Below are 10,451 nucleotides of genomic sequence, written 5' to 3'. Positions count from 1 at the left end.
AAAATTGCCACAAGATGATGCCAAACCCCTGACTTTACTTTTAAGTTATTGCTATTAATTATACTATCACTCAGTTAAGTAAAGACTTTTTTCCATCTACCACCAATAATTTAACAAAGTAGGAAACGTAAAAGTCATATGCAACATTCTATAAATATCAAAAGTGTTTTTTATTTTCAAACAAACACTTCTACAATATTCCCCGGTGATAGGGTTTCAGAGCAGGCTGGACGGCACGCTATTCATATAGTCCTTAGGGTTACCTGGTGCCTCCATAGTGGTGAGTCCTGACGGGATTAAGCGATTAAAAGACTCTTAGTTCGTTTAGGTGATACAAAATTCAGCCTGGGTTAGTAAGGGAAGTTACCTGATAAGCACACTTGAACATGATTTTACAAGGAAGTCGTGAAAAATCTCACTACGCACAAGGCATGGAGGGTTACGGTCAGGTGCGTGCAAAGTGCTGCGAGTCTCTGAACTCAAGGAAGAGGCTGAAGAGCAGATGTAGCGCTTGGATGCGGCTGCAGTAGACGGGGACGTCAAGCAGCGCGCACACGATGTCGCAGTACTGTGGCAGGCTGCAGCAGAGGCGGGCAGGGGGCAGGCGTACCCGGCCCAGGGTCTCCTCCACCTCTGGTGGCCACTCCTGCATGAGGGCGTCGATGTCGGGCATGGCGCGTGCGTACTGCACGCTGGCCGCCGCCTTTGAGCGGTGAAGGGCGCCGATGCTCTCCACCCAGCTGTCCACGGCACGGGGGTTAGCTTGAGGACTGGATACACTGGTCACCTTCAGCTGGAAACGCGTGAGAAAAAAAATATTTAGCTCGTAACATGACCAAAAAAAAAAAAAAGTATAATAATCTTTAGAAATGTTGACTAAATGTTAACGTGTGAAGGTAGTTCAAATCTTATTTTGCTCGTTGAACTTAGCTCACTGGGGTACGTACCTCGCTGGTGGCATGCTGCTTGGTCTCTTCGGACAACCACAGTGACAAGAGAGTGGGGTCCGATTGTTTCACACTGGGCTCGTCTAGAACCAGAAGGCCCAGCCCGTCTCCTTTGGCGTCCGGCCTTGGCACCTGGAACAGCCCGGTGATCTTTTGGCTTAGGGTTCAGGTGGAGCAGCAAGAAGGAGCCTACCTTAAGAAAGGCATCAATGTCTCCCACAGCCGGGATGAAATCCGGAATGAAGGGTCTCAGGCTGTGTTCTAGTATGATGGACTTGGGAGAGTACCTAGCGCAGACCACAATCACAAAATCAGTCAGCCAGTGACAATAATAGTGTTGGTTACTTATTGTCAGTCAGTCAGTCAGTCAGTCTGTCAGACATCACTCCAAACTCACCGCACGATGTACTGGAACAAATCTTTGATCTCTGTGCTGACGGGCAGGTTGGCATAGTCGGCGGGGTCGTACGCGCCCTCAGGTGCCTCGCCGGTATCGTCATCATCGTCATCATCGTCGTCATCGTCCTCCGCATCTTCTGACTCTTCCTCCTCATCTTCGTCGTCTTCCTCGTTGGGGCTGACCCCAGGCTGCCTGCTGACTGGCCCTTTGGCCCTTGGAAGCTCACGATCTTCGTCCATCTCGTCACTGCTGCTGTTGTTGCTGGATAACATGCTGCGCCCCCTCCTGTTCCTCCCGCGGTCAGCCTGCAAAAGCAAAAATAGGTGAGCGTTGGTAGCCAGTTCAGGATGAGGACAGGCGGACCTTTCTTACCTGGCCGCGGATACTCGCCTCCTCTGCCGAGTCGCTCACCTCCACACTCTCATCATATGGTTGGTTCTTCACAAGTCGCCGGTCGGCTCGCTCCATCAACAACTACGCAAACACAAGATTCAATAAGAGACAACAAAAAGATATAAAATACATGAATGCAAACATACTGAATCTAATTTTACCACAGGACCACCCATGTTGGGCTTGGGCTGAATTCACACGATTCATCTTGTTACCATATTATATAGATCATGTCTGACTCGGATTGAATTCAAATTTAATAAGTGTTAGCGTAGCATAGCTTACTTTAACCAACATTAGAATTTCTGTTCTCATTCTTAGGAGTGTTCCGTCATAGCAGAGCTTACATGCTAACGTCAGCCACCTAGCATCAGCAAAAATTGGGCTTCTTGTTGCCAAATTGAGAGAATTTCCGTGACCAGCCACTGTTGTCGTTACGCGGGGTCACCTATCACATAAATGTAGAAATCAATGTATCACTCCAAGTCTAAACTCGCTCGTACGCCACTAAAGGACAACCGTGAACAGTTCTGTAGCCTAGCAACTGGAGATGCCATGTTGTTTTCTTCTTCTACTAATAATCATGTCGTGTTATCTTCTTCACCTATCGTCAAACAAAGCGGTTCGTTGCACCCGAGCTGTATCGCCACCGTGTGGGCTGGTGCGCACACGAGTTAAAAATGCTCACGCTCCACGAGAAATTGACCAATATTACACCAGAAGCCACAGAAGTATAGATTGACGCCTTAATAATTATTTGAACACAAAAAGTGCATCTAAGACATGTTTTTTTTGTTCCTTCAGGGCACTAGAGGGCAACTTGGGCCCGGGAGGCTCTCGTGATTGGCCGTTGTGGCGGCGGGACCGTTGTTGTGTGTGAGCAGGTCTCCTTGTTTTCGTTCGCAACGTTTTCAGGTAAATTGTGCAATAGGAACAAAAAAATATATACGATACAAAATTGTCAAGAGCGTTTTAGTAAATTGGGTCTGAAGTCCAAACCCTAAGCGGAGTAGGCGGGAGTGGAGCTAACAAGCCGCGCTTAAGCTAGAGGAAGGCTAACGTCGAGCGAGCTTTAGCTGTTAGCAGCTAATAGAAAGTTAGTGTTCCAGCAATATTCGATGTTTCACCAAACAGCGAGTTGTAGAGATTATTTTGTATATTTTAGCTAGTAAGTAACGAGAAACAATCACTAACGCATAGAAACAAGGGGTTCTTTATCCGACGGCTGGTAGGTCTTTATGCATTTGTCTAGGGTAGGCACAACTCAAATGCATGCATGATATTTCATTCAGTTTATCTACAGTACTGTGCAAAAAGCCTTGGACCACCACCATTTCTCAACCGTTTTTGTGCCAAGGAATAAATTATATGCTTTCGAATAATCATACTGAGTTAATGAAGACGTCGTTCCAATCTATCATAAATGCATTTACTTCGTGTTAAATCTGAGCCTGTTTGATACAACTCAAAGCTACCATTTTATTGCATGAATGGCAGTATGAGGAAATGCAGGTTAATTATACCGGGAAGTAGCCTGCTCACTGAATAACACAAAGTCCTGGGATTTTTTTTTCTTTCACTGTTTTTGTAACAGTTCACTAGAAGCCAGTGAGTCCTCAGGGACCAAAGAGTTGGATTTGCGTGCAGACAAATGGGGGACAGCGATGATGAATTCGACAGGAGGCGTCGGGACAAGTTCCGAAGGGAGCGAAGTGACATGGAGCGATCCCGAGAGCGAGAAGAGAGGCGGCGCGACGACTGGCCCGACAGGTGAAACTAAAATTACAAAAACGATCTTTATTAAGGTAACGTCAGGATGGCTCGTGTGATGAGTAAACGTGCACACTCAGGGATTGGGAGCGCGGGAGAGAGAGAAGACGTGACTACGATCGTGGTCGCAGGGAGAGGTTTTCGCCGCCAAGACATATGAGCCCCCAGCACAAGCGCATGAGGAGAGATTGGTGAGTGCTGGCCCGTGTATAGCTTCCATAAATCTTGATGCAACGCAACTCAGGACGTGCTGGTTTTATCAGGGATGACCACCGGGGCGAGCCGTACCGTTTCGAGCAGCCCTTCGGCGGAGGTGCAGCTCTGTTCCCGAGGGTTGGCCCTCAGGGTTGGCCTCCCGACATCCCCCAACTTCCCATGCATCACGGAGCTCACCCGCTTCAGGGAAGGTGCGTACACGGGCGTGTGAGCATGCTCGATGGCATAACAGACGCACCTTCGCTTTCCCTTAGGTTGGCCATGGCAGATCCTGACCTGCCGCCACCCGGACCTCCAACCATGAGGAGCTTCAAGGTGAGCGAAGCCACCAGTCACCCCTAAAAAAAAATGGATTGTAAAAAAAATTGTCCAGTCACTTGCATAACCTCTATTGTATGATGCACAGGACTTCCTACTGAATACAGAGGACAGTGTGGATGAGACGGAGGCAGTCAAGCGCTATAATCAGTACAAAGTGGACTTCCGGCGCCAGCAGCTGCAGGACTTTTTCATCCAGCACAAAGAGCAGGAGTGGTTCCGCTCCAAATACCACCCCGAGGACATTGCAGCCCGGAAGGCGGAGTCTCTGGCCGCGCTCAAACGCCGTCTGGGCGTGTTTCTCTTTCTATGGGACAACAAGTGGCTGGATGACTTGTCGCTCGACATGGAGCACACCACCGCCATCATCAAAGTGCTGGATGCAGGTCAGGGTTTGTTAGTTATTGGTTTTATTTTTTTACAAACGTTTTCTTGTGGTCAAGGTTATAAAAATATGATGGTAAATATTGTGTACTTAAATACTCTACACTCAGTTGAATTCTTTCATCCATAGCCGTCATCAAGATGGAGGGTGGCACAGACTTGGACCTGAAGGTGCTGGAGCCCGGAGGGGAGCGCGCCGGTGCCGGCGATTCGGTACCGAATCCGAGCAAAGAGCCGGCTGGCAGCGAGGCAGGGAGGACCCGAAGCAAGGTGAGAATAGTACAATTTTTACAGAATAACTGTACGAATAAACGGTGGTGACGATTTGACGCTTCAGAAGGATGAGGATGGCAAGCAGAACGGGGAAGATGAGGATGAGGAGGAGGAGGAAGAAGAAGAGGAGGAGGAGGAGGAAGAGGCGGAGCAGAAAGAAGAAGAGGAGGAGGCGGCGTCCAAGAAAAACCGAAAGAGGAAGCGCAGCATGTCGGCCGACAGTGGCGAAGGCTCGGCCTCCGACTCCTCCCACTCTGATGGCGAGAAGGAGCCCGCGTCGCCAGCCGTTCCCCGGCCGCTGCACCTCACCACCTCGCTCTTCATCCGGAGCGTCCCGCCCGACGCCTCCAAAGAAGAGATTGCTGCAGTGAGTGGCAACCTCTCGTCTCCCGCGGGAGTCTTTCATCATCCACAAAGGTGTACTCACCCTCGCTGTGTTTGCAGCTGTGTCGCAGGTACCCTGGCTTCCTGCGGGTGGCGGTGTCAGACCCTCAGCCAGAAAGGGGGTGAGTAGAAAGTTTGTGATGTTCAAACGTGAGATCAGCGCTTGCTTCACAGTCCAAATACGCCTCAGGTTCTTCCGACGGTGCTGGCTGACGTTCGACCGCGGCGTCAACATCAAGGAGACGTGCTGGAACCTGCAAAATATTCGGGTAAAGGTCGTCCCGCACTCGCGCTCTGGACGTCGTGTCCTCTCGCCTCTTCTCATTCGCTCCCATCTTCTGCGGCACCGGGCAGCTCCGAGACTGCGAGCTGTCTCCAGTGGTCAACCGCGACTTGTGTCGGCGCGTCCGCAGCGTCAACGGGTTGACACAGCACAAGCCTGTCGCGAGGAACGACGTCCGGCTGGCCGCCAGGCTGGTGCACACGCTGGACCAGAGAGCGGAGCTGTGGCAGGACCAGGTGAGACTTCCTGTTCGAAGCGACCCCCTCACCATCGCTTCCCGCTTGACTCTAAATCCACACGGGAATGCGCCACCACAGACGGATACCAACCCGGTCCTAAAGAACATCACCGATTACCTCATCGAGGAGGTGAGCGCCGAAGAGGAGGAGCTGACGGGCGGCGAGGCGGGCGACGCCAAAGACGCCGCCCCATCCTCCGAGGTTACAGTAGAGACGGATAAAACCTTGTTAAAGGTGAGCACCAGCTTTTTGTTTGTGGGTTTTCTTTGTGCGCTTTTGCAAGTGTGTGTGTGTGTTTGCAGGTGCTGGACACACTGCTGCTCTACTTGCGTGTGGTCCACTCTGTGGACTACTACAACTTCTGCCAGTACCCTGCCGAGGACCACATGCCCCATCGCTGCGGACTGATCCACGTGCGAGGACCTCTGCCCGTGGCCAAGATCACGGCAACTGAAGGTACATTCACATAAATGTGTAGACGTCAGCATGGCTGGAAAATGGAACTAGTTTTGGGAGATTGTAGTAGATATTCTCAAGGAGTCTGGTCACGAGAGAAGGTTTTATTCCAGAGGAAAGGTGCTGGCCCCTATTGAAGTTTCAAGGCAGTCTGTAATGTCTGTACACACATCATAGTTTTATAGTTAATGGAAACGAATGAAATAACTACCAGTGGTTTTGAGAATTGTACGTAACACACATACCCGTGTGATGGAACCTACTTTGTCGTGGTCGGCCAGTGAGTGAACACCTGAAGATGTGCGAGGAGCGTCTGGCTCCTCTGCTGAGTCCGCCCGAAGTGTTGAGCACGGAAGACGCCGTGCGCCTGGGGAAGAAAGACCCGGAACAGGAAGTGAGACTCGCCCGCCCGTCATCCACCACAACCGCATGATCTCTCTCTCTTGACAGCATGATATTTTGATGCTCACAGGTGGAGAAGTTCCTAGCGGCCAACACTCAGGAGCTCAGCAAAGACAAGTGGCTGTGTCCTCTGAGCGGCAAGAAGTTTAAGGCGCCCGAGTTTGTGCGTAAACACATCCTCAACAAACACGGCGACAAGGTGGACGCCGTCAGACAGGAAGTGGATTACTTCAACAACTACTTGTTGGATGCCAAGAGACCAGCACTGCCTGAGAACAAACCCCCGCCACCCCCACCTCAAGGTAAGCTCCAAAAAGTAACGACAAGAGTGCAAACGGTCCCCCTCACCTGGCTTTTTCATTTCCTCGTTCAGCACCGCCCGCCAGCTTTCCCGCTCAGTCGCCTCAACAGCAAAGCCTTCTGGGATACCCGCCCGCCATCAGGCCACTGCTGCCCACCTTCCCCGGCGTTCCTCCTTACCCCGCCAACCAATTCGGGGCCGGGCGCGGTCATTACGATAACTTCAGGGGCAACTTGGGCTTCCCGGGGAAACATCCAAACAACAGGTTAAAGAAACACGATGATAGTAAGCGTCCACGTTGGTATACACGTTGCGTAATTTTGTGTACACCCGTGTGCAGGGGAATGCGAGGAGACCCGCGCTCCATCATCGAGTACAGAGACCTGGATGCCCCGGATGACCTGGACTTCTTTTAAACAACAGGCAACCGTGCTTCCCAGGATTGATTCTGTACTTTTGTTTTTTTGTGTGTATGCGTTGACTGAGTGCGTGCGTTCCTTCCAGCTGGACCAAGGTGACTTTTGCAAGTCATGATGTCATAATAAAGAAAAACAATAACCACACCTCCTTCTTGAAGTTTAAACTACTTTGATATATTACATATTCAATAGGCAATGATTGTAAAGTAGAATTCAACAAGTGTTGGAATGTTCATCTACTAGTAGGGAATGTGAAGTGGTTGACACAGATTGGTTTTACCTCAATGATGAAACCTCACACATAGCAGCAGCAGCCCATGGAGTGTTTAGACAAATTGTCACTTTAAAAAAATGCTGTCTTTTATTTTCCACTGAGAATTACTGATAGTAATGATGGTAATTCGCAACGCTTGTCTTACGTATTCAAGAAGAATACATCCCGCTGATTAGGGAGTAACCAAGAATCCAGTAATGCACCACTGCAGCAGCTGACGACCAACTTTCGACAAAATCAAGAGGCACTAACCAACAATGATTTTATCACCCCTGATGGTACCTTTTTCATCATTTAGATCAGACTTTTTAGGTGTGCTTTTATTTTTATATAGATTTGTCAATTTTTGCTTTGATTCAGTGTTACCTGTGGTTATGAATTTTTAATAAACTCAATCTGTAAATGTCAAAAATGTCACAACATTAACAGTTATGTATGTGTCTAGATTACTAAAGACTGAAATGCTATATAAGATTTGATTATACCTTCTTAAAGGGTGATTTTCTTTGATTAACGTCGTTCTAAAATGTGCATTTTTGAAAATTTCAAACATCAATTGCGTAACATCACTCTTGATTGCTGCCGTGTTTTGATTTTGAAAGCGGCGCTTTATCGTAACGTTTTCACTTCAAAGCAGAATACAGCCAAACCGCAATGTCATATGAGCGGCCGTATCACCACTTTGTTCCGACAGGTTCAAGCGCAGCGTGTGATCAAAATAAAGTAGTCCCTTAACTACCGCTCCCACTCACACACACAAACACACACACACTCGACTTTGAACTATGTCGCCATTCAGTAAAGGGATTGTTGTTCTAAGATATCGACCGAATTGCCATCATACGTTGATGTGACTTCTACGTGGACGTAGCCTCACTTACGTCACATTGTTATTGTATATCCCTCCGCGCGCTATAGCTAGCCACTTTAGCGTCGTTTGTTGTTGTCGTGGTCAGTTTGTCAGCGATTTTCTTTCCCCCCCTACGAAACCTCAGCCCGAACACGGAACGAGCGACCGACCGACTCCTCGTCTGTCATCTCTCGTTAACAATGAAGTTCCAATATAAAGAAGAACATCCTTTTGAGAAAAGGCGGTCCGAAGGCGAGAAGATTCGGAAGAAGTATCCCGATAGGGTTCCCGTAAGTAGTCTGCTAACGTTAGCGGTTAAGTAGCAGCCTGGCTATCCTCGAGCTAGTCAATCACGACTCTCTCTTGGGTTGGCCCAATGTGTGGATTTTAATCCGCACATTCCACAAATGTGCTGAAAATGAAGTCAAATGTCGCATTTGTGGGGGGTAATGATGAGAATGTCGGTCGGTGGGCAGCAACAGGCCTCTTTGGCTTTCACTTCAACGTCGTAGTAAGCTTCCGCATTTAGCAGCGACACAATTTAGCAAATTGGCTTCATATATTCATTGATTTGTTGTAAGGGTGAAAGTAATGTGTGTGTATATTGTTATATTCTTGATGAATTAGAATGAGTAAAAATAAGCATGAATTACATAACAATTGAAAGAAAACGATATTGCCCAATCAAAAACAAGTTTTGCTTATGCAATGAAATACTTGCATCTTGAAACTGAGTACAGTAAACGAGAATAGTAAAATTAGCAATCAAACAATTTATACTTGGTTTACTCAATTGGACGATTATACATTCATGAAAAATATTTGACACACAAATGGATCATTTTAACGTGTTTTGCCAATAACTAGTTAGCTAGGTATTACATATATTATTAATAAAATACAAGAATACCATCACTTATTAATTAAATGGCTTTCCCAAAGAGGAACTCAATTATTTTTTTTCTTTGTAATTATTAGGAATAGTCTAATTTCTACAAATGCATGCACATTCATGAGTTATTTTCATTGATTTTGATAAATGTGTATTTTCCAGGTTATTGTGGAAAAAGCTCCCAAAGCCAGAATAGGTGATCTGGACAAGAAGAAGTATCTCGTCCCCTCCGACCTGACAGGTGACTAAACATTTTTCTGCTTCTACCAATTGCTAACAGTTATTTTTACTTTGAAAAAAATTACATGCTCAAATAAAATCACGTATAATATTTCTACGATTGTTTTAAATTTAGTATTATTATTTTTTTCATCATTTTCTCAATGCAGTGGGCCAGTTTTATTTCCTCATCCGAAAACGAATCCACTTGCGAGCCGAGGATGCGCTCTTCTTCTTTGTAAACAACGTCATTCCACCCACCTCGGCCACCATGGGACTGTTGTACCAGGTGAGCTCATCCCTTTCTCAGTTTTTCGATTTTACATGCCACCGTCGTTAATTGACATCTTTTGATATTATTATTTTTTTGGTCAATTTAGGAGCACCACGAAGAGGATTTTTTCCTCTACATTGCCTACAGTGACGAGAGTGTGTACGGGAGCAGCCAAAGGGAAATGTGATCCCTCGCTCTGTCGCTTGCCCGCCGCCTTCCCGTGACGCGCACATCCATCCATTGGAAATATTTAATCTAGCTCAGCAGCTTGGAGTTCACAGAGCAAAAGGCGTCAGATGCACTTTCACCACCCTTCTCCCTTTCGTCTCTTATTAGTCAGTTTCGCATTGTATCTATGGGCCTCCATTTCTTATTTCCTGACTGCTAAGGAACTATATTATGTTGAGTATGATTCATTACAGTTATTGTTGATTTTAGATGGCTTTATTTACTGTATTGTGAAGATGAGTGCAATTTTTTTTTCATTTTTTTTTTTCAAAAAAAAAAGAAGTCTATAGAGCTGCATTACTGGCGCTTTCTCTCCACTCGTGAGCATTAAATGATAAAATGTGATGAAAAAGTTAACTCGTATCTCTTGTCTTGATTTTTATCCTATCAATAAGGATTGTCTGAATTAATGCCTAAAATTGCAAGAAGTCAGGCGACATTTAACCATGAAAATACCAAGGCAAAAAGTCTTTCCTGTTCAAATGATATGAAACTGATCCATATGCGGTTAACTATCGCGGATGCTAAT

The 10,451-nt window shown here is 46.9% G+C and overlaps 3 protein-coding genes and 1 long non-coding RNA gene across 10 annotated transcripts; 2 read left to right on the top strand and 2 right to left on the bottom strand.

The window, feature by feature from the left end:
• Positions 1–40: 40 nt before the first annotated feature.
• Positions 41–2,443, bottom strand: ift46 (intraflagellar transport 46 homolog (Chlamydomonas)). Of its 5 annotated transcripts, none has more exons than XM_085906019.1 (6): positions 2,345–2,443; positions 1,720–1,821; positions 1,345–1,652; positions 1,141–1,234; positions 948–1,079; positions 41–793 (listed from the first exon to the last, which is right to left on the bottom strand). In XM_085906019.1, the coding sequence occupies exons 2-6, from the start codon at positions 1,813–1,815 to the stop codon at positions 446–448; spliced, it is 978 nt and encodes a 325-aa protein (XP_085762145.1). In that variant the 5' UTR covers positions 1,816–1,821; positions 2,345–2,443; the 3' UTR covers positions 41–445. The 5 variants fall into 5 exon arrangements, with proteins under 5 accessions (XP_085762145.1, XP_085762141.1, XP_085762144.1 ...); XM_085906015.1 differs by lacking the exon at positions 2,345–2,443 and adding an exon at positions 2,026–2,334; XM_085906018.1 differs by lacking the exon at positions 2,345–2,443 and adding an exon at positions 2,036–2,334.
• On the top strand, positions 2,318–7,871 carry LOC147060266 (serrate RNA effector molecule homolog B-like). Of its 3 annotated transcripts, none has more exons than XM_085906012.1 (17): positions 2,318–2,471; positions 2,545–2,655; positions 3,335–3,510; positions 3,591–3,701; positions 3,774–3,917; positions 3,981–4,041; positions 4,133–4,430; positions 4,559–4,698; positions 4,769–5,068; positions 5,146–5,207; positions 5,276–5,354; positions 5,440–5,841; positions 5,910–6,063; positions 6,345–6,457; positions 6,536–6,767; positions 6,839–7,031; positions 7,107–7,871. In XM_085906012.1, exons 3-17 carry the CDS (start codon positions 3,392–3,394, stop codon positions 7,180–7,182), a joined length of 2,484 nt encoding a protein of 827 aa, XP_085762138.1. In that variant the 5' UTR covers positions 2,318–2,471; positions 2,545–2,655; positions 3,335–3,391; the 3' UTR covers positions 7,183–7,871. The 3 variants fall into 3 exon arrangements, with proteins under 3 accessions (XP_085762138.1, XP_085762136.1, XP_085762137.1); XM_085906010.1 differs by having other exon boundaries at positions 4,766–5,068; positions 7,107–7,868; XM_085906011.1 differs by lacking the exons at positions 2,318–2,471; positions 2,545–2,655 and adding an exon at positions 2,765–2,968 and having other exon boundaries at positions 4,766–5,068; positions 7,107–7,869.
• LOC147060267 (uncharacterized) lies at positions 3,239–6,761 on the bottom strand. Its single transcript, XR_015065519.1, has 5 exons — positions 6,534–6,761; positions 6,327–6,430; positions 5,129–6,223; positions 4,143–5,046; positions 3,239–4,064 (listed from the first exon to the last, which is right to left on the bottom strand). It is a non-coding gene; the product is annotated as an uncharacterized LOC147060267 (long non-coding RNA).
• Positions 7,872–8,373: 502 nt separating the features above from the next.
• Positions 8,374–10,279, top strand: gabarapb (GABA(A) receptor-associated protein b). Its single transcript, XM_085906024.1, has 4 exons — positions 8,374–8,599; positions 9,364–9,442; positions 9,591–9,709; positions 9,801–10,279. The coding sequence occupies exons 1-4, from the start codon at positions 8,510–8,512 to the stop codon at positions 9,879–9,881; spliced, it is 369 nt and encodes a 122-aa protein (XP_085762150.1). The 5' UTR covers positions 8,374–8,509; the 3' UTR covers positions 9,882–10,279.
• Positions 10,280–10,451: the final 172 nt, after the last annotated feature.

This window comes from Syngnathus leptorhynchus, chromosome 2 (assembly GCF_054491065.1).
Source record: "Syngnathus leptorhynchus isolate UIUO chromosome 2, UIUO_Slep, whole genome shotgun sequence".
NCBI classification, from domain to species: domain Eukaryota; kingdom Metazoa; phylum Chordata; class Actinopteri; order Syngnathiformes; family Syngnathidae; genus Syngnathus; species Syngnathus leptorhynchus.
Note: the sequence above shows the minus strand (reverse complement) of the source record. Positions and strands in the feature narration are given on the sequence as shown.